Source organism: Cyprinodon variegatus, unplaced genomic scaffold (genome assembly GCF_000732505.1).
Source record: "Cyprinodon variegatus isolate N-32 unplaced genomic scaffold, C_variegatus-1.0 Scaffold175, whole genome shotgun sequence".
NCBI lineage: Eukaryota > Metazoa > Chordata > Actinopteri > Cyprinodontiformes > Cyprinodontidae > Cyprinodon > Cyprinodon variegatus.
In genome coordinates, this window is record NW_015150628.1 from 177096 (window position 1) to 200465 (window position 23370).

At 38.1% G+C, this 23370-nt stretch overlaps 1 protein-coding gene across 2 annotated transcripts; it reads right to left on the reverse strand.

Moving 5' to 3' along the window:
- Positions 1–8265: 8265 nt before the first annotated feature.
- Positions 8266–18455, reverse strand: wipi2 (WD repeat domain, phosphoinositide interacting 2). Of its 2 annotated transcripts, none has more exons than XM_015378634.1 (12): positions 18072–18455; positions 17334–17416; positions 16241–16410; positions 16044–16140; positions 14691–14788; positions 14451–14543; positions 14275–14345; positions 14074–14181; positions 12090–12254; positions 11617–11724; positions 11438–11535; positions 8266–9943 (listed from the first exon to the last, which is right to left on the reverse strand). In XM_015378634.1, exons 1-12 carry the CDS (start codon positions 18143–18145, stop codon positions 9831–9833), a joined length of 1278 nt encoding a protein of 425 aa, XP_015234120.1. In that variant the 5' UTR covers positions 18146–18455; the 3' UTR covers positions 8266–9830. The 2 variants fall into 2 exon arrangements, with proteins under 2 accessions (XP_015234120.1, XP_015234117.1); XM_015378631.1 differs by having other exon boundaries at positions 8270–9943; positions 14068–14181; positions 18072–18452.
- Positions 18456–23370: the final 4915 nt, after the last annotated feature.

The window sequence follows — 23370 nt, forward strand, 5'->3', positions numbered from 1 at the left end:
GCTTTCTTGCCATAGCACAGGATACATACATTTTTTTTTTAGCAGTCAGTCATAGTTAAATATGTTCCTTAAATAACAGTGTTAAGATTATTGTTTAAATATTTTGTTCTCTAAATAATAGTTAAAAAATAAAACCACCAAACAGGATTTTTCCCAAATTTGCCAAAAAGAACCACCATAATCCAAGAAACTTTGATGAAATTCTTATAAAGACTCATGAAAGAAGTGGTAAATTAGCAAATTTAGAAAGTGAATATTATAACAGAAGAACATAGGGGTGGTAGTGTGATGGTTTGGGCCTGCTTTGCTGTCAGGCTCCCCTCGAAGGAGATTGTTTGACCAATAGCATGATATCCTAATATTAAACTACACTTGGGGAATGCAGCAAACTTAGAAACAAATTCACTTCTAATAAAAAAAAACAGTAGGATGATTTGGAAAGTTCTAATCAAACTCGAGCCCTAAATCCGAAAGAGGTATCGTGGTATCCTTTCAATGTGACTCAGTCACAGCAAGGAGGAATAGGCCAAAAATCACCTACAGGGATTTAACAGACTGGCACTGGCAGATTTTTTCAAATATTAGCAGTTGATTTAAAAATCTTTTGTCTTTAATGAATACAATTTGCATTTGGTAAGTGCTTTTTATATTTAATCATGTTATCACTGATACTGTATAGCAATACAAGGCTGAGGCTCACACCTGTTTTGGCTCGAAGTTTTCATGCATAACTTTGATCCATGTGTTTTTCAGTATCTCTCTTTTTTTTTCTTTTTTTTTTTTTAAGAAATGCATTGCTTTTAGCATGGGAGGCCAACACAGTTACAAAGGTCTGAAAGACAGATTATGGGATTGGGTTATTTAGTTGCATGTCTGTAGTATTAGGTGAGAAAACAATGGAGTCTCTTTTCAGTGTGTTTACAGGACTCTGTAAATCCACATTAGCACTGAGGCTGCTTCCAGAGGCTCGGATTACTAACATTCAAACACACATTGTCGCATAAGCACTCACGTGCAGACTCCGTTTATTTGTTTTTCGGTCAACTTCTGCGTCAAACTCTCCCCCTTCCCATCACACTTAACCTTATTAAATCTGCCCAACAGCATTCATAAAATGTCCCAATTCACCCATCAATTTGCTATATTCGGTATTATTTCCATTCAGATTGTGTTTGTGCTCCTATTTTAGTTGCCTCCCTGCTCTAGTAGTGCATCACTTACGCTGCTCATGTACTTATGAATGTGTACATCTGTTTGTTGTTTTTCGAGGAGGGGGTACACCTGTGAAACACAGCAAAGGAATATAATGTGAATCCAACGTGTTTTTAAAATATAACATTTATACTTCAGAAAGCATATAAGAAAGAAAACAAAATTATGCATTTTAAATGAAGGTTTTTCAAGGGCTTAGGTTTGATCTCAATTTTGATAGGGACACAATTGGTCTTAAGTTGAATTGGTCTGATGTCAGTTATGCTTAACGTGAGCATCAGGACACATTTTTTTTAAGGGAAAAACAGTATTTTTTGCTAAATTTAAACAAATCTTATAAGCACTAAACACACAAGATGCTGTTTATCAATGTTTGAAGCATGAGTGGCTCAGAATAATATGGGACAACTTGGGAAGAAAAAGAATTTTGCACAGGTAAACAGAGGTAAAACCCAGTCTTATTTTTTTATCTGATATGCTGATATTCTCTGTATTGTAAAACAAAGCAAAATAACATATTCAAGGGGCTGCAAATAGACGTATTGTATTTACATGGTCCCGGGGACTATGAGATGAACTGACACAGCATTTAAAATATTAACTTAAATATACAAGTTGTGAAAAAAGAAGCAACTGCTGCAACAACGCTGTATGGTAAATTATAAACATGTTATTTACGTAGAATTATTGGTAAGGACAAGTAGGTCGGGCCAAAATTTTGGTAGGGACATGTCCCTATGGTCCCTATGCAAAACCTACGCCCATGAGGTTTTTAACCAAACCCAAATGTTTACGGATGATTATAATAATTAATCAAGTCTTCCATAAAAATGTGCTCCTACCTGTCCTGCTCAATTGTTGTCTTTTTGCTGGCCTGCAACCTCAGACCCTTTTGTTTATCTGCAGCCTCTGGGGTCATTTTTTCAGAAGGCTTAGTTTTTCTTTTCATTATGTTGTCGATGTACAAATTGATCCCTTTTGGAAGAGGGCAGCAGTATTGCTGTAACAAAGTTCTTGATACTAAATTACATGAGTCGGCCAGGGACTCTTTATTTACGTCTAGACTCACAGGACTGATGCAATGGAATTCAGTTTTTAAGTGGGGCTGCAATACAGCTGGAAAAAATGTTAGTCTTTTTTCGATAGAATAATAGGGCTTTAGTTATCTAATATTATTTATTTTTACCTGGTCTCAGGATCAGAACAATCAAACCCTGCTTCACTTCCAAATCAACAAGGGTTTAAATAATAATTTCCTTATATTTTTAAAAGAAAAAGAAAAAAAAAAGGTAAAGATTAAGATTGAGGCCGTTTGAACCTGTGGGTTTACTTAATGTCATTTTGTGACAGCAGCATCCAGCTCTTCAATTTAAAAATCTGCATCACAATCATCTGTTGGATTTGTAAATCTAATCTCTCTATCTAGTCTAATAAAAATGCAGCCCTGAGCGTCTATGTGCCAGCCGGCCAGCGGCAGCCAATGTAAGTCCTCTAGTACTGCTGTCCTGCAGCTTTTGGGTGCTTCCCAACACACCTGTAAGAAAAGGCTAAAATTACCTTCTTGGCATGTCTACAAAAGTAATAGAGGCTTGACCATTAACCATTCGTTTGTTCCAGCTGTGTTGGAGCAGGGATGCATGCAAACGCTGCAGGTAGCATAGTAGTGGCTCACCCCTGATCCAGACCCAGCGTTAAATAGCAGGGCTGGTGTTTATCCTTTAGAGGGAGTCAGCTCTAGTCAACTCTGGTTGCTAGAGTGCATTTGGTTGTTTTAAGCTCTTCAGCATGCCCTCTGAGGCAATAAGGCAGGACAGGTTTTTTAGCAAATGATTTTGAAAAGAACATAAAGACCATAGAGGATGAGGCAGACTCCATGCAGCTCTTCAGCAGAGTTTGGATGGACTGAGACCTTCTGGCAGTTCTGTTTATGGTATGCTAAGAAAAAAGGCGTCAAAAAATAATAATAAAAATTGATATAAACGTAACCAGATACTTTTTTATATTTTGACTGACAGTGACTTTCTGTCTGCCTGGGCTGTTTGAGAGAGAATATATATATATATATATATATATAACAAGCCATGGCAATGAAGGAAATCAAAGCTCCTCCCCTATACTTTTCCATGTTAGTGCAAAAAGTAATAGGTATAAAACTATGGTGATGGTGAGAAACAACCCTGGGAGAAAACCATGGTTTGTCTCACTCTAACAGCCATCAGACCATTTTGGCAATCATAATCCTTTAATAAGGGATTTATTTCAATCAGGATAGTTAGAGATGACTGTAAAATCAAAAAAGCTGATAGTAGGACTGGGATCGATATGTGTTTCTACCTGATGTATTTTATTTATTTTTTTTATTTTCACTTTTGGTCATTTGAAAAAATAAAATGAATTACTGTGTGCAGTTTAACATTTTATTTTAGGATGAACATTGAATGTACAAAGTGGCATATTGCAAAAAATAAAACAAAGCAAAACACAATAATCTTTAAATATTTTCTATCTTTGTTCAAGTCTTTATTGCAGTTGACACCAATAAATATTGTTATAATCCCAGAACATCCTTCCTAAAATCCTGTCTACCCTTAAACGTAGACAGGGTGTCTGCCTCACGGACTAAAACTGGTAGTTGGTTCCACAGGAGAGGAGCCTGATAACTAAAAGATCTGCCTCCCATTCTACTTTTAGAAATTCTAGGAACCACTAGTAAACCTGCAGATTGAGATCGAAGTGCTCTGTTAGGAACATAAGGAACAATCAGATCTCTGATATAAGATGGCGTTTGCCTATTTAAGGCTTTATATGTGAGAAGGAGGAATTTAAATTATATTCTGGATTTTACAGGAAGCCAATAAAGAGAAGCCAGGATAGGAGAGATATGATCTCTCTTTTTCATTTTCATCAGAACTCTGGCTGCAGCATTTTTGGATCAGCTGAAGTTTGTGGACTTCCTGATAGTAAAGAATTACAATAATCCAGCCTTCAAGTAACAATTTCAGTAAAAAATGTTTAACATACGTATATACTTCATACATTTATATAAATGTAAGTTAAATATATGTATTGTTAGGTGGTAGTCAGTCTGCTGCATTGTTGTTTTTTGGGTCATTAACTTTGCAAGTTTCGCTTCACCTGGATGAGAACGTAGCAATGGTTGACGTCTACTTGTACCTTGTTGTTGAACCTTTAGCAGTTCCTGCACCAGCAAGCATGCCACGACAGTGGAAAGGAAATAGTTGCTTTTAAAAGGAATAGCTACCATCTACCAAATTCAATGATTTACTAATACCCTGCTTTACGTTTAAGTCATGATAAAAGATTTTGTATATATATTTTTTTAAATTCTTACATATAAGTGTTTACTTATAGTATTTTGAAAATACAACACACGTTAATGAAAACAGAAAAAGTAAGAAAAAAGTAAGTTATTCTCGCAGAGAGGAGAGGTGGGCTGCAAAAACGATCTAGAAATTAGTAAAATATCTTAAAACAAGTGTATTTACCCTTAATTGGAGCAGGTAAATAAGATGATCTTCCAATGGGAAAAGTATGTTTACTCTTATATTAAGATAATTAGATATTAAGCACTTAAAATAAGAGACAGCTGTTGGTTTTTTGTTTTTTCTTATTTTAAATGTAAAATGTATTATTCCATTTACAAAATGCCTCTCTTACCTGCTCAACTCAAGAAAAAATACAATAATAAAAATAAAAGACTTACATAGATGTTAATTATTGCAGTGTGGGCATGGCAAGTGCAGTGTGTTGATCTGTAGCCTCCACCCTTGAGATGAATTGCTTAAGAGTCAAAACACAGTGACATATGGAAATGGGCCAGCTGCTGGCAGTGTTTAATCACCGGGATGATTTGTTCAGGGAGCAGGAAAATAACTTGGAAGTCGTTACGGGGGCATCTTGGGAGAGCAAACATCTGTCTGTGTTGTTCAGAGTGCTGACACTGAAAATCAACACTCCTCTGATCTGCTCTCAGGGAAATCAGCTGCAATTATCCTCCTCTGTCTCTCTGTAGCTGTTCCATCCCCTTTTAAATGTCTCCATCTCCCCTCATTAAAGAGGATAAACAGCTGATGTTTGTCACAAAAGAGCCACCGTCTCTCACAGAGAAATGATGAAAATTAAACACAAAGCTGCATTTTCCTTATTTGTTTCTGGGGCCTGCAACAAAACGGACAATCGCTGCCTACACACAAACCTGCAATCTAAAGTGTGAGCTTAGATGTGGAACTCTCTATGTTGGTTGCAAACTCTACTTCACTCTTTGTGAATCAATTTAGATATTGACAAAAATCAGAATTATAGTGAGATTATTAAGGTTTAGATTATGTAAGAATCCAATATTTCTACCTCTCACCAGGCTGTATGTGTTCTTCTTTTATGTGATGTTCTTATATATATATACATATATACCGTATTATGACTAAACACACCAGCTTTGAATAGAACATTTAACCAAAGGGAAAGGTCTGACATGTGGCTTTTATAAACTACTAGTCTCTGTCCTGTTGGGTCAGCAACAGGCTTAGGAGGGAAGAGATCGCATTTTTCATTAGCTTCTAGGTGGAGAAAAGCCAGGACTCATGGGTGAGGCTGAGAAAGCAGCAGTGCTATTGATTTCAATGACAGTGAATAAACTCATAAGTGAAAAACGCTGAGCTGCTCCAATGTTGCTGCAGAATGAAATGCATGTTACTCCAGAAGCTAATTGTAGGATACAAACTTCTAAAACTTTACCATTCAAACATATTTCTTATATTTTTCCAAATTAATCAGGTTGTTTTAATGTTAATGTTTATCTTTGAGAGGCCACGTTTTTTAAGGTTGGGCTAGAATGATATCAGGTGATTAAAAAACCTGCAGCCCCATGCTGCTCTACCTTGTAGCGACGTGCTGCTATTGGTCCGTTATTTTGCTCGTTTTGTCAGCAGGCCTTTGATGTCTTTGACTCCACCTGTGAGGAAGAGATGTGGCTGTCCAAGTCCAGAGGAGACACGTTCCTCCTCAGAAACTGGGACTTATAATAGAACCTAGAAGAGGCCCAGACTGATGTGGAGTCCACAGCACACTGTCCATCATTCTCTGCTGGTTCTACACTTCTTTTCATTGCTCGCCTGTGGATAATCCTACGGCTTGAAGCAAAACGTATTTATTTGTGTCCCATGTTGCTCCACCTGTCTTTGCAATAGTTTACCTTTTGTAAGAAGCACATGCCTGGATGTGTGTTTACTGGACGGGGCCACCTGTGGAACTGGTTAACAGCATGCCAAGCAGTATGTCTGCTTCTGTCTCCTTGAACCCCAGTTAGCCTCAGCAGATGGTCGCTCACACTGATCCTGGTTCTGCTGGAGGTTTCTCCCTGTTAAAAGGGAGTTTTCCTTCCCACTGTCGCTACAAGCATGCTTGGTTGTGAGGGATTGCAGAAGAGTCAATGAGTCGATGCAATCAACTGATTTTTCTTAGAAAACTTTGAACCAATCTGACAGTGGGAACCAGGTAGAATTGTGTCTGCAAAGTGCCTTGAGATCAAATGTGTTGTGAATTTGCGCTGTATAAATAAATTGAATTGATAAATCACCAGGCAATTTACAGAGTCAATTTGATCGAATTTAGAGACTGATTGGTTGAAAGTTTTCAATATAACAAAAAAACAAAACAAAACAAAATCATTATCTTATTTCAAGTACAGTATATACAAGTATGTCTTTTCAGGGGCCAGAATACTCATTTTATTAGCTGATACCTTTACCTACTTGGAAAGACACGCATTTTCAAATCAGTTTTTGCAGTTTTAGTATAAATACAATGTACAAAATGTGCTAGTTTAAAACAACCTTACTCTTAAAATAAGAATAGATTTTTTTATTCCTATTAATTTTATTCCACATTAATTAAAAAGCAACTCAAGCTATGGTTTTTCCACTGTGTCCTACATAAAGTACATGGATTTTTTTTAACAGGATGCAACCTGATTGCTGTTACACCTAGCTTAACATGGTCCAACACCCTCTCACAATACACGTTAAACTGGTTAGTGACAACTGGTTTCCAATAATTAAGGACAGTGTGATGATGAAAAGAGTTTAAAAAACCTGGCAGGTGGAGACTTTCTTTTTTTGTTTTGTTTTTTCAGCAGTGGCTGTTTTTTGGAGAGTAGACTGACAGGAAAGGGGTTATGAGAGGGGAGGGACCACAGGTCTGATTTGAACCCAGGTCATGTGCGCTAACCACTGCGCCACCAAACACACCCAGAGATTCTTTCTTTAACCATGTTTCTGATTACTTTGTAGCAAAAAACAAACAAACAAAAAAAAACCCCTCAAAAGTAAAACATTATTTATACTCTGGTCAAAAGTGGAAGAATGATATGGCAATTAAAGAAATAAATGAGCTCTAAGGTGGTGATGCTGGATTGCCTTCTTGGCATGACCCTAATCTTTAGTGATTAGTCTTAATGCAAATATATGAATACTATGGAGCTGTACTGTAGTATTAGTAAACATTAGATGTATTTGTTCAGTCTAAATGAGTCATTTTCTGTAGAAGTTTTGTCCTATTTTGTTATAATAAACTAAATGTGCACACATTTAACACTTAAATCTGTATGTATAATACTTTTTTTCCCCCAGCTAGATATTACATTAAATAATTAATTTAAACATTACATCTACAATTAGAGTACATTTTAGTATGATGCTTAATAACACCAGGCGTCAATGATATAAAACCTTTTCTTCTGCTCAAAGTATAAATTGAGTCAAAGCATACTTCTAAACAAGCATTAAAAAGTGTTTTAAATTGAGCTTATATGTTGAAAGCTACCAAACTATACAGTCCCCGCCTGTGGCAGTTAGCCCTTTTCTTTTTGATAAACAGTATTAGAATTAGATCCACAAATATGAATTTTCATTAGTGTTCAAACAGACTGTACAGTCAAATGAACGAAAACAGGATATTTCATAATCCTGTTTTAGCTTTTTTTTATTTCATAATTATTATGCAAAATATAAACACATGCATATCACTTGACAATTTCCACAGCTCACATTAAACATATGACTAATTTTTGCTCAAACGCAAAATTAGAAATAGCTTTTGGGTAACCTGTTTATTCTTTTATAAGTCTCAAAACCATCCATAACCCTTTTTTTCTGCACATCCGAATTGAAATTCAGACAAGTTTTCTCTTATATGAATCATGTTTAGTTTACAAAAACCAGACAAAATCAAAGCACTTTTTAAAGGTATCCTCCGTACCAGATAAAAAATAAAATATGCCTTATATATAAACTATGTTGGCTCCATTTAAATTGGAATGAAGCCAATAAGTTTCCACCGCCTCTCAGGAGTTTAGATTTCTACAGGCCTAAAATTCAGATGGTTAAAATTGAAACCATTCAGGAAAGTCAGACATTTCTCAGAGATGAAGAGCAAATCCAAATACATCAATACAGAATTTTATTTTCATTAAACTTCAGATGAATGTCTTACATATTGTACAAAATTATTAGAAAATGTCTGCCGCTCCGTAATCCCACGGCTAATCCTTCATGGGGGGGTAACTAAAGACACTAAAGGATTAACAGGGAACCATGCAGCATTCTGGACCAGTTGAAGAGGCTCAGCCTGTCCTTCAGATCAAAGCTTTAGTCCAACGTTTCCTCTCCTGGTCAAACATCCACCCCCCCTCCCAGACTGATCGGGAGCAGCATTATCTGACCACATCTAGTAATGTACAGGGTAGAGATACGGAGTAGGATGAAGGAGAGGCCTTTCCCACTCATGTCTGCGATGGATGGGCACAGTACCACGTCGACAACACCATGCACGTTTGCATACGCATGACACATCATTGGGTTCCATTAGATGAAGAGTTTGTTGTAAAAAAAAAAAAAAAAAATCAGTCATTAAAAAGAGAAATCAACCAATGAGTGCAGGTCTGTTTGGATGAGGTAAAAGGGGATAGATGTTTAGCTACTGTACACGCCCAACACACACACACAAAACTCAGCTAAGCGCAGAAGCGTTTTCGCCTCTGTAAAATCTTCGCTTCTCTTTCTGTGCCAGACGAAAAAGAATTCGGGATCACAGATCAAGCTTAGCTGACTAAAAACAGGTTTTATTCCCAGCGATGAAATGATATCCTCCCGTTTTAAATGGAATTAATTTTTAAAAAAGCGGAAAAAAAAAAAAAAAAAGAGGCACTTTTACACGATCACTTTTCATTTTACACAGTGGTTGCATTTATATACGGGTCCAAAATGAAAAACAAAAACAAGTGAGACAGCTACATTGTTGTTTTTATTCCTGCGCGTTTGTTGGAGCACGCTCGCAGGGCGGGGGCTCGTTTTCACGATGAAGCGTCGTCTGAGCAGTTGGCACATGTACATGCAAAGCTGCAGAATTTGGCCTGCACAGGCAAAAAAAAAAAAAAAAAACTAAGGGGGGAAAAGAGGATGGAAGGAAGGAAAATAAATCGACTGGTATGTGGACAGAATGACGCACAGACAGACTGAAAGGCAGGTTGTTGATCTGCGACTCCTCGTGTCTGGTGTTTAGCAGCACCAGAGGAAGCCTCAAAGCATCAGACATCGGCTAGGTCAGTCGGTTTCAAGGATGAGCGGCGGTTGCTCGTTTTCCTCCTCTAAGCGGAGGTCGTTCAGGTCCTCTTCGATCCCCGACCCTCCGACTGCGCCTTGTTCTTCACAGTAACCTAAAAAACAAGAGCAACGCTCAGATGCTTGAGGCAATCAGGACTGAGAGTCACAGTTTGCAGCACATACGTCACATTACAAACATGTAAGAAACATACGGTGCACATTTATAAGCCACTCAGGTGAAGATGTGTATAAAGTTTTTAAAAATTTAATATTTTTTTTCCATCATAAGAATCTCAAAAACCGGGGGATAAAAATCTCCTGGTATAAAGCCACGCATGCCCGCAGGAACACAGATCCTCTGCTGTGTTTACAAGAATGCATGAAGTTGTTTTCTCAAATATTGATCTCTGCTAAAGACTTTTAGAAGTCAAGCAAAGATGGGGTCCAGTTAAGTCTCACTGCGTCACCCCCAGCCACAAGAGGCGCCCTCCAGCCGCTGCCAACAGCACATCTCACGAATGGACCTCTAAAATATTACATAATTCTGTTGCTCTTATTCAATCATACTTGCATTTATAGAGAGGTGAAAAGGACAATATCTAAAATAGAAATCAAAGATGTTTATTATACATTAAGTTGCATAATAAACCACCTGATTTGACTTGTAGCACCTGTGTGACGCTTCTCCCAATAAATAGAACAATGTGTTCAGACCACGGATCAGAAACGGAAAAACATTTTAATAAATGTGTTGCAAATGAGCAAATGTTATTTAGTGTATCGTGTCAGCTAGTATTAGCAGTGGCTCTTGCCATTCAGAGACGTCAGAGAGAGAGGTGCGATTGAAATGCTGCAATCAGAACGCCAGCGGCCGCAGAAATCAGATGATCACCATCCAAGGTTAATATTTGCTACATTTAAAAAAAGAAATTTCTCTTCTTCAGCCCATTTACATAAAAGCTAATGAGTGGATTTGAACTTTGATGGTTAAATCAAGCTCTAATGTGATGCTTTAAATTATGCATTTAAACAAAAAAGTTGATGAAAAGATGTTTTTAGTAATTATGGGACAAAAAAGTTCTTATTCCTGACTCTCACTTTATCCACGCTATTCACTTCATATCAGGTCATCTTAGCTCTTTTTTTTAAACAGGTTCTTTTCCATCTCCACTGAGCCCCATGGTAACGTGGGTGGGGTCATCATAACAGACAAAACAATAGAAGAACAACTGCACTGTTTACGGCTTTGTCCGACTCACAGTAAAAGGAGAGTCAGAGAAGGCAGCAAGATGGAGCCCAGTAGATAAGTTTAAGGAGAGTCAGAGTATAGGAATTTAGCTAATGCTAAGAACCTAGCGAACATTTAGCTAGTCTCAAATTCCCCTTGTAGAAACTTTAAGTTTGCAATGATTTTCTTTCATTATAGCATGATTACAGAAAATATTTTTCTAGCAAAAAACAGACTCATTTCGCATTTGATCATATAACTCTGAAACACATTACTATAAACCTGCTTTAACAAACTTTTTATCTCCAGAGTATCTGACAAGCACATGGTCAAAATGGATGTTATAACATTTCAGAGAGATCCAGTTTTTCTAAATTACCTTTAGTGACAGCCGCACTGTAGGTTTGGGCCACAAGGGGGCGATCATGCGGCCCCTGCTCAAGGATCTCATTGGGAGGCTCTGCACTGCTGTCTAACCTGTATCACGAGAGAGAAAGCATTAAAACTCCCACATTCAGCTGGAACATCAAACCTCCCTCTGCATTCTCTGAGCTTCACCTGTGCTGCTTCATGAGCGTGCATTCACCGCCCTCCTGAGGGTCCAGGTTGTACAGATACAGGTACCCATCAGCTGCTGCCACCAGCAGCCTGGGGATCTTCTGAATTCTGATTCAGAAACACATGAAGATCCATCAGAAACCTGCAGCCAGTTCAGCTGTAGATCACACACAAAGGTAGAGTCGCTCCATTTCCCTGTTCATTTGCATTTCAGCTCTTAGATTAACAGATTGAGGACCTGGTAGGAGGAAGTCAGTCATCCTTTCTAACAAACTGGGAGCAACTGTGAGCAGCAGGGAGCAGGACTAAATGATGTTAATATGTCAACCTGATCCTGGTTAACCATAAAAGAAATCTGCTCTAATGAGAAAACTAAAAAAGGAAAACATCTGTTGATGTTTAGCTAGCTTTAGAGGTTAAAGATGGTGCAGAGTAATTAATGAAAGCTTTGTAGTGAGGGTGTGTGTGCTCACACAGCTAAGGCGCAGATGTTCTTGTAGCCGCAGAAGGGCAGGCGAACGGTGGCGAAAGCTCGCCCCTGGGTGAACATTTCTGTGACCTGTGAAGGCAGGTAGGTTGTGGACGCCATCAGGACCTTCCCCAAGTAACCTCCCCAAGTTGTGGGCTCCTCAGCTGGCCTAAAAAAAACAACAACAACAAAACAATAAGACAAAGATCCCAAACTCCAGTGCATAATATGTGAAACATGGTTTCATTTTTCTCTTTATCTGATGGAAATAAATAAAATCCTGTTCAACAGATTACATTCAGATGCCCCCTTATAACAGGGTTTATACAGGAATGAGTAACCCTAATTGAATGCCTTTTAATGCCATCAACAAGTACCCATGAATCTCTTATATATAACTGCAAAATATTTCATCATCTTTACTGTCGACAGGCTGCAGCCGTGTCCCGAATTCCTCGTTTTCCAGCTACTTTTGCTAAAATTTGCATTTTCCCCATTCTCTAGATTTTTCTCCGGCTTCTTTTCCGAAAACATACGGCTTTACGATCAACCAGAAGCAGTTCCGCGCAAACAGATTGCGATATAATATATCTGACAAAATTATTTTGATAAACTTTTTTTTAAATAAAGCATTTAAATGCCATGATAATCACATAATCATTTAATGAATTTTAATGCCAATTAAAATTTAAAAAATAACAATTTAATGACTTTTAATGACCCGCGGGAACACTGTATGATGAAAAATAATCTACCCTCATTGAGATGAAAGAGCACAGCAGATTCAGGGAGAAAGTTAAAGGAGCCTTTAGACTAGAATACAAAATCCCAAGCTCTCGACTTCTCAAGAGATCTCTGTTCAGACTGATGACACAAAGATGTGGATCTAGCAGCTCTGACCAGATAAAGCAAGAATGTGGACACATTATCCACACTTTGAAGCATAGTGGTCACAGCATCATGATGTGGTGTTTTACCAGAGCTGGGGGAGGACACCTGGTCAGACTAAATGAGAAAAATCCTGCTGGGAGGCATTTAAAGGCTGTTTTGACACCTGCAGCTTTATTTCGATCCTGTTTGGGTCAGAATGAAAGCACAACTGGACTCAACAAAACAGTGCAGCCTGAAGAGGTGGTCTCGGTTCACACCCAGCCCAAGTCTGATGCTCAGTAATTTATGTCTGAAAAAACAACCATACTCTGTCGGGATATGATTCGATATTATGCACATAAATCACCTTTCTGGCCGTCGGTTTCTGCACCAGATGAGGAGCCTACTGATGTGTGTTAGGGAGCAGTAATCAGCGCCTCGTCCTGAACAAGGCAGAAATTTCCATTCTGCGTCTCCAGGGCTTCAGCGTATTATTTCTAAGCTGCAGCCAAGCTTCATTTTCTCGTTTTCCAATAGAAAATCATGTAGAAAAAAAAGGGAGAGCTACTGACAATGTCTGTACCTCAGTCTCTATCATGAAACTTTTATCCATTCATATCCTGTTTGGTCCCGAGCGACAAAAAACTGGTGTGAAACCAAGCGTACTAACAGAAAATGTAACAATGTATCATTTGAACATTCAGAAGTACACAATAACTGAACAGAAAACACCATAAAGACATGAAACCATGTCAGAGGTTCAACCTCCTGTAGGACAAACATGAACATACTGCCAGAATTGCAGTGGAGAGGGCTTAGATCAAGGTATGTTTGGTTCAGTCAAAACCCAGAACTAAATCCCACTAAGTATATGAGATGATATTTTCAAAAACAGATGTTTTGAGAAGAACTCTGTGCATTCTGACTGCAAAAATTAAAGAGATCCACCAGGATGACTGGGATCAAATGAAAGCAATTATTTTCAGATTGTTTTTGTAGAAAATTAAAAGAATTTAAAGAAAGGAAAACCGTGGACACAACGCCACACACCATTTCTATTTTAAAGGTTAACATTATTATAATATAGATAGAAAGGTAAAAAGGGCACTTACACATACTTCTCCTTCTGTGTCTCTAATTTGAAGATGTGGACCGTCTCTGTGTTGCTGGAAGCAGAGAGATACAAGCCTTCCATGCTGAACGCCAGCGAACAGATGCTCACACACCTAAATAAAACACAATTAATGTACAATTTAGCAAATACAGACAAAAACTCTTTAATTCCTCAACTACTAAATGTGTTATCATTCGTCTTCTACCTCTTGACGCCTCGCCGGAACTCAAAGAGCTTCTGCCCCTCTGGGATGGAGAAGACACGGATGACTGTGCCCTGGGGGAGGAAGCGAAACACACAAGGCGCAGGCTGAGAAGAGGAAGCGAACACAAAGATCACCCTGTGCTCTGACAGACAACAGGCCAACGCGTCAGACGATACCTTCTCTGAAGCCGTGGCCAGCTTGGTGCCACTGGCGTCAAACGCCAAAGCTGCTAAGGGACTGTCGTGAGCTGGAATCATGTTGGCCGCCCTCTGAGGAAACAAAACACACCGGGGTTTATGTCGGACTGAATGAAGCCCAAACAGAACAGGGGCCATATAAAACCCTAAATCTTTCAGAGAAGGGAGTAGAAACATTTCAGCCCTAAAACAAAGATCAAGCAGTTTGTGTTTCCCTACCAGGTTGACTGTGTCAAACACCTGGACCTCTCCTATCGTGGCGCTGCCTGGATACGCCAGGTAACAGTTATCATTGCTGATGGAGAGAGCGCACAGTCCTGGAGAGAAGCACAAACCACAAAGGAAACACTGAAACACATTTCAATCTAGAACTGGAGAAAGCTGGATGGTTTCATCAACAAAGATCCTGAAATAGTGAAAATATCAGTAATTTAGTCCAGAAAGGTAAAATTAGAAAATAAATCAGATCTATTGATACATTTCAAGTGTTTATTTCTGTTAATTTGGGTGATTTCACTGCAAAAACTAATAAAAAAATCTGGTTTTTAGAAAGAAAAACAACTTAAGACCATTAAAAATTATTTATTTCAGATGTTATTTCTGTTCTAGCCCGACTCTGCAGTTTTTCGCATAGAGGTGAAAATGGCTGCAGGAGCCAGCAGTTTGCAGACTGCTGTTTTCATACATTTTAATGGAAAGTTAGTGGAAGGAAAAAGTGTTGTTAAAAAAAGGGAGAACCAGAGCGTCTCAGTGGGTAGTCATCTTGCGATATGAAAGTTGTGGATTAAGTGCAGCTTCCGCCTGCCCCTGAGCAAGGCACCTAACCAATAGTTGCCTAGAGATCTGTGTATCAGTGTAGGTTTAATTTCTGAACGGTTAGGGGGAAAAGAAAAGGGTTACATAAATTCAGATTTAGCATTTACAAGGTGTGGATAAAAAATTAAAACCAACAGACATGTAATGTCTGAAATCATTTAGAAAGAAAAGTTCTCTTTTTTTTAATGACAATATTTGTTAAACGTTTTATTTCGAGAACCCAGAGGCTTCTACCAGGAAGTGTTTGATGCTTCCCTCTGCTGACAGACTGATTTATGTTTCCAGCAGGACTGAGCAGCTGCAGCTCACACAGCTTCAATGATCTTGGTGTCACTGTTCCAGCAACCAGTGACTCCATGATGCCTGGTGAGGTGGAGCCACCTGGGATTCCTGCACTCCTCAGTAGATTTACAACCATTATGGACTCCCTCTAATGTACGGTCCCACTTAGCGGGCCGACATTTCTGTATTAAAAACTTATTCTTATGCAATACTTGCATTTCCTATGAAGCTGATTTTGTTGCTGAAATGCTTCATCATAAAGAAATTAACTGAATGAAGACTTGAAATATTTCACTCTTTTTTAATATATTTGGCTCATTTAACGTTTTGACAATATTCTAATTTAAAGAAACACATTTGATGAAAGATATTTGTGAACCAAACCTAAACATGAGCCGTTTGATGGAGAACGGACTCATTTAAACATACTCAGCCAGTCTGTCTTTCTAAATCTGGTTTCCTCTATGAACCGACCTGACGGGTTAGGAGGCGTCTCTCTGATAGTGTGCAGCACTTTCATGTCTCTGATGTTGTGAATGTAAAGCGACTCTTCCAGACACACAATCAGCCTCTGCAGGAAGAAGATGCAAACATTACCTGACAAATGACCAAACATTCGGGATAGAAAAAAAATATATATATATTTAACACTCTCTCCCGTTCTCTCCTACCTGTCTGTTTAGCTTCACAGCCAGGATGGTGTTGGAATAAGAGTAGTTGCAGATCTCTGTTCCCTTCTTGAAGTGACAGACTTTGAGCTTCCTGGGCGCCTTCAGGCTCACGATGGCCACCAGGCTGCTGGAGAAGAGGCGCTCCACGATACACACATCCTCTGTGTCAGCTGAAGAAATATATACACACACAGAGAAAACATCACCTTTTCGGTGCCGATGCGGCTTTGCAAATTTTAAGCCTAAGGGCTTGTATGCTTTCTAGCAGGATTTAAGTGGAAGAATTAGAAAGAACCATTTCAATTGATTAATATAGATTAGAATATGTGGGGGTACCCACAGCATGACGCTCCCACTGCCATGCGCTCTAGAAAAAGAGATTGTTTTTTTTTTTAAGCTAAAAAATGTTTTACATGAGGGCCGAAAGCTTATTTAAATCCCTTCCGATCACGTGTTTTTACTGTAAACATCCTTTCTGCCACTCATCCTTGAAATGCCAGTTTTAGGAGTGTTTAACTAACAGCTGTCTAGTCAAAGTATTCTCAAACTCCAGCTTAGGCTCTCCACTGCGCCTTCTGAGGGACCATAGGCCTCTTGGCCACTTACCTGATGAGTACCCTTCTTATCCCACTGGTTATTCTATGTCTTGCTCTCTTTCACTTTCTTATACTAATAGGGGCTTCATGACTTTTAGTTTTACTGGACTTCATCTAGCTGCATCAAAGTTGACAGCACTGAAACACATTTCAATTTTACTCCTGCACGACACTGTAGCTTCAAATGTGTATAGGGGTTAATAAAAGGCAACAGAGATATGAAAACAACTTTATTCTGATTAGAAGGTTAAAGATAAATGTCTAAAAGAAAGTCTTAAACAGTAAATTTGTGTTTTTTTTTGTAAAAACCATCTCTGATATGCAAAAGATCGCATCCTGTCTAGACAAACTGCATCAAATTTAACCAGTTAAACAACCAGTTAAACATGTGACAGAGCAGCAGCATAATGACAGATGGTGATCTGCTGTAAATGCTGCTTGGAAAACAAAGGAAAAGGCTTTAAAAAAAGCAGGGATATGGCTTCCATAATACTTACTACATTCATATATCTGCTCCAATTTGTCAACAGATGACAAGGAAAAAAACTTGTATCCTGACTTGGTGCCAACAGCCAAGGACCTGCAGGGAAACCAGGGGGAAGAAGACAGCTGTGGTGACTGATCGTTGCATGGAGCTCCACCGGCTGCAGTTGGATCTCACCATGCAACACTTCTAATCCAAACACCGGGCTCCTCCACCGTTCAACATCCATTCCATAATATCAAAATGAATGTTTACGTTTTAAAACTAAGCTAGCAGCCAAATGACAGCAATTCCTCACAAGAACGACCAAAACACTCAACGTGAATACAACCTAATAACATTTTAGTAACAATTATATCTTATAAACACACTTAACGTTCACTCCAGCACCCTAACAAGCAATTCCGAGACTAAATACTTAAATGTTTTGTGGCTAAAGTTAGACCCCGACCTCACTGCATCACGTTAGCTAAAATGCTAAGCTAGTCTCTTGTGAAATAAAACCCTATATGAATCATTAACTCAATGTCTGACTGTCATTGTCTTTGCTTTCTTCATTTTATATAGATAAACATCTTCCCGTATATTTCACATTAGCACCTGTCACCCGGCTAGGAGCCCTGGTGGGTACAAACCAAGCTAACAGCAGTTAGCTTCAAGCTAACAGCAGTTAGCTAGAAGCTAACAGCAGCTAGCCTGAAGCCCCAACAGGCCATAGCATCCCCGGACTCTCTCCCCGGCCCAGCCTTACGTGTTGTCCTGGTTAAAGTTGGCGAAGAGAAGCTGGCTTCCGCCAGCATCTCCGCTCAGACTCGCCAGGTTCATGAGCTCGTCGCCGCCGACATATAAAGTTTCTAATTTAAAATAGCAGCAGCAGGGCTGAGCCTGTTTAAGTGAACTAAATTACTAAGTGTTGCGTTTTCATCGGGTCATCTCTGTTTCCAGCCCCGCAATTTCTGATTGTTGTTGTTTTTTCACTGGGGATGTTTCTCTCCCTCTGCGCGCATGTTCAATGGAAGGCGAGGTTCAACGGACTTAAAGCGCCAGCTTCACAAAATGACGGTAAATAACAAAAATAAGAATTCAATTATAACTCATCGTAATACTCAGAATGTATGACCGCGTTATACTAGCGGAGAAATAATTACACATATCACTATATCGAAAATAAAATAATGTAAAATAAATCATGACTTGATCCATCAGCGCCCTCTAGTGTCCAAACTATATAGATGGATTTAGGCTGGATGGGGATAAATACCCATAACTTTAACTTAAAGAAAATCTCTTAAAATGACTGAAAACAAAGGTTAAGTATGCTCTCTCTGTTTCATGCTCAGTAAAATAAATGTTTTATTTATAACATATAATCCGAACTTCAGTATAATTTCTTCCTTTTTGAATAACATTTGGGGATTGACAAAGCCAGGTATCCTTTAGTGGTGGTGATGCTAATAACAAAAACAAAAATGTTGGAACTAATATTTAAAGCAATGAAAAGGTAAAAAGGTAAGTAAGTAATAAAAAAAATCTGTATAGCAGATTTCTGTGGTGATGCTGTTCAAGGTGCATTACATCATAAGAAAATTCAGCACGAATGGGAAGTACGTACATTTATTAAAATCATAAAAAAAAATAATCAAGCGCACAACAAATGATCAAAACACCAAAATCATGACAAAGAATTGTATAAATCCTCAACTAGATACACATTATACTCATAAAGAGTGTGTAATAGGATATTTTGTTTATACAACTAGCATAGAAGGAAAGTAAAAGGAGATAATTTTTTGCCCAGGATAAGCTTCAAAAAGCAGTTTTGTAATAGTAAATGTGAAAGTAGATCAACTCAGGATTTAATATCAGACTATATGAAAAAAAAATGACTTGTTTGATAGTATTAATGGTTAGATTAAAGGTTTTTAGTTTATTTTCAAAGCCTGATGGCAGATTTAATGCTCAGTAGAATCCAGCAGAGGGCAGCATTTTGGTTAAAACTATTTGGCATGGTCTAATGTAGAATCATGGGAAAAATTAAGCACACCCTGGTAACTGCTGGCTTTCTAACTAAGCACATTTATTAACCATTCTTTATAAAATGGCTTTAACTGTCCGCTCCCTTAGCGTACCACCATAGTGTTTAAAGTGAGCTGAGGTCAATTAATTTTATTGGTTCATTGCTACAGCTTTTCTCATTCTCATTATGGTTATACTGCTTTGGATTCCCTGCTGTGTTTGGAAGTGGATTTGCAACAGTCTTTGCTGTTTACATGCAGCTCTGGCTTCATGATCGTCTCAGCTGCTGCTAGCACAAACCATCACCCCTCCACCACCATGCTTGATAGTATAAAATATATATGCTGATATCCTTGGCTTGCTTTGCCTCTCCCATACCATTTTCCAAATATGCTGCTAGGAAAACTAGCGGCCATGTTCAAGTTTTCTACTTGATGGAATGATATTGAATGCCTTCAGATTGATTTAAAAAAAGTCAAATTAATGCTGATTATTGCTGATACCTTTTCATCCTGGCATTGGATTACTAAACTGCTTTTATTGAGGGGTTCACACAGATGACAACAAGCTAATTCAATTTAAAAATACTTTATTAAGGTAAGCCAAAAGGGAAATGAATTAAAACACACCTGATATTTTCCCCTGATCCGTATAGACAATTGTTGCTACTTTCTTTGTCTTTGTCTTATGACTACTCAGATAATTCACTCAAACCATGTGAGGTAACATTTCTAAGACACATGAGAACTAAAGCTTTAAATGGGCAATTCTGAATTAATTCAATTTTTATGCTTTTGTTGTACTAAAACTCTGTAATTTCACCCAAGTGCATTACAATTCAATTCAATTTCAATTCCGTTTATTTATATAGTAGCAATTCACCATACATGTCATCTCAAGGCACTTAACAGAGACAATTCTATTAAGGAAAACCAGTTAATTGCCTCGAGTCGTTAACTTGCAGGACATGCTCCTGCTGGATGAGCTTGCAGTGAGAATATTCCAACCCAGGTTGGAATATTCACATGCCTTTTGTTGTTGACTCTTCAGCACTGGCTTAAATTGACAATTTATGGTCAGTAAATACAATTAAGACATTTGTATTTTCATCACTGTAATAATTAATGTTTATACTTTTTTTTTAAAGCACACAAGCTGTTGTAGGTTCTTCTTTTTTATTTTGTTTACATGAATCAGAAAAAACTGAATGAGGTTAATTGATTTCTGATACATTGCTCATTACATTGCTCAATGAAATTAAAGGACCTCTTTGAGAACACATTGGGCAAGGCAAATGTATTTGTATAGCACAATTCAGTACAAAGACAATGCAAAGTGCTTTAAAATATAGGAAAATAAAACAGAATCAAAGCAAGTAGAAAAAAAAATATGCAGAAACAAAAAAGAACATTAAAAACAGTTGGACTAAGGAAAATAAAAAAGTTGAACTAATGATGTTTCAGTTGAACTGTTTAACTAGAACAGTTCAAGGCAATCCTAAATAAATGTGTTTTTAGCTTGATTTAAAGGAACTCAGGCTTTCTGCACTTTAACAGTTTTCTGGAAGTTTGTTCCAGATAAGTGGAGCATAGGAACTAAATGCTGCTTCTCCATGTTTAGTTCTGGTTCTAGGTATGCAGAGCAGGCTGGAGCCAGAAGACCTGAGTGGTCTGGAGGGTTGATACACTGATAGCAAGTCTGTGATGTATTTAGGTGCTAAGCCATTCAGAGATTTATAGACTAACAGAAGTATTTTAAAGTCTATTCTCTGAGATACAGGGAGCCAGTGTAAGAACTTTAGAACTGGGGTGATGTGCTCTACTTTCTTAGTCTTAGTGAGGACACGGGCAGCAGGGTTCTGGATCAGCTGCAGCTGTCTCCCTCTGTGCACTTTTTAGGCAGACCTGTGAAAACACTGTTGCAGTAATCAATTCGACTAAAAATAAACGCATGGATTAGTTTTTCCAGATCATGCTGAGACATTAGTCCTTTAATCCTGGAAATGTTCTTCAGGTGATAGAAAGCCGACCTTGTAATTGTCTTTAAATGCTTTCGGAGGTTCAAGTCTGAATCCAGCACTACACCTAGATTTCGGGCCTGATCAGTGGTTACTAGCTGAAGCGACTGAAGCTGTGTGCTAACTTTAGATCTCTCCTCTATTGGTCCAAAGATTATTACTTCAGTTTTGTTTTTGTTCAGTTGAAAAAAAATTACAGCACATCCAGGCATTGATTTCTTCTTAGCATTTCCTCAGTGCTTGAATTGGTTCATAATCACCTGGTGACATTATATCTCGGTTTAAAAAAAAGACTGGTGCTAGTTATCCAAACTGGTGTGGAAGAGGTAATAGGAAATAAACTTAATTTGATGGCAATTAGATGACCAACCCACAGAGAGCTTAATCTACAATCAGAGAAGCTAAACTTTCTTTATATTTACTAAAAAAATACAACAAGAGAAGGTACAACAACAATCTTTGTCATTCTTTTCCCCCTCCTTTATTTTTCTCTTTCCATTTTTTTATTAAAGAAAACAAGTTCAAGAAAGAGGCAGAGGGAAGCAAAAGCTTACATGAACTCAAATCACCAATATTTAAACTAAAACAGAAGGAAAAGCAAAAAAAAAACCAACAACATTTAATCATGATATCATGATAACAAAAAGCACATGAAATCAACAAATACCTCAAAATCATTCCTTCCTTTATGCCGATCTTTTCAGGCTGCATTAAAAGTTTTGGGATTTCACATTTTCAGCTCGGAGTTAAGATATTTCCCGATTTACTTCAATTACAGATATTTAACAGTATTAGCAATTAGTTGACAACTTAAACACCAATTCTGCTGTTTTAACTTATCCTAAATCTTCAAACATTATTATGTATGATTGTAAAAACAAGGAAAATTTATGATCAAAAATGCTGCATGATTAATTACCCTTAATCCTCTTTTCTGCAGTGTGCAGATCCGTTCTAATTCTGTTTTTATATGTCTCACCCCTACAGCACAAAAGAGTATACAGTGTTTTTTTGTTTTTTTTTTTTTTTTAGATTTATTGTCTTTCTGCATGGAGTGTGCATGTTCTTCCTGAGCATGCATGGGTTTTCTCCGGGTACTCCAGCTTCCTCCCACAGTCCAAAAACATGATTGTGGTATTTTATTAAAAAAATCATATTCTTCTACACATTTTAGAACAAAAATATCTAATGCAAGGTTCAAGCTCAGATTATGGGCAAAAAGGACGCAAAAATGTACTTTCTAAAACTCTTTCTATTATTAGATTATGAATTTCTGCACTGATTTCTGAAACTAATTTACTCAAACTGAGATATAATTTTCTCTGCAAACTGGTTCTTTTATAAATGCTTGTCCACAAAATTGTTCAAGATTATAGTTTCAGCACAAAATATGAATGTCTTCCAACAAAAACAATAAATCTGATGTATTTCAGATAGTTTAGCAAGATAATGAATACACAAAATAAATAATGTTGAACCAAAGACTGATCCCTGTGGAACACCACAGTTGATAATGAGTGGAAGCGGTAGGCTAGTCCAATTTCTGAAATGTCACTAGAGGAACTCAAGGTGAGATTCAGTCATATCATGGATAACAGGTGGTGTCCTGAGAGGATCTCCTCCCAGATCCTGACCAGAGCATCCCTGAACTCCGGGGCAATCTGCGATGCAACCTTGTAGATGGACCCAAGTGCATCCGACCCCATGACCCAGAGATGTTCTATTGGACTGAGTCAGGGGAGCGTGGAGGCCGGTCAGTGGTATCAATTCCTTCACTCTCCAAGAACTACCTGCATACTCATGTCACATGACACCAAGCATTACTATACGATAGGAGGAACCAAGGACCCATTGTACGAGCAAAGGCTTTAACAATGGCTCTAAGGATTTCACCCCGATAGCTAATGGCAGGGTGCCGTCATTGATCCTGTTCGGGTTCGTACATCCCTCCGTGAATATGCCTCGCCAGACTAACACTGACCATCACCAAACCGATCATGCTGAACAAACATTGACG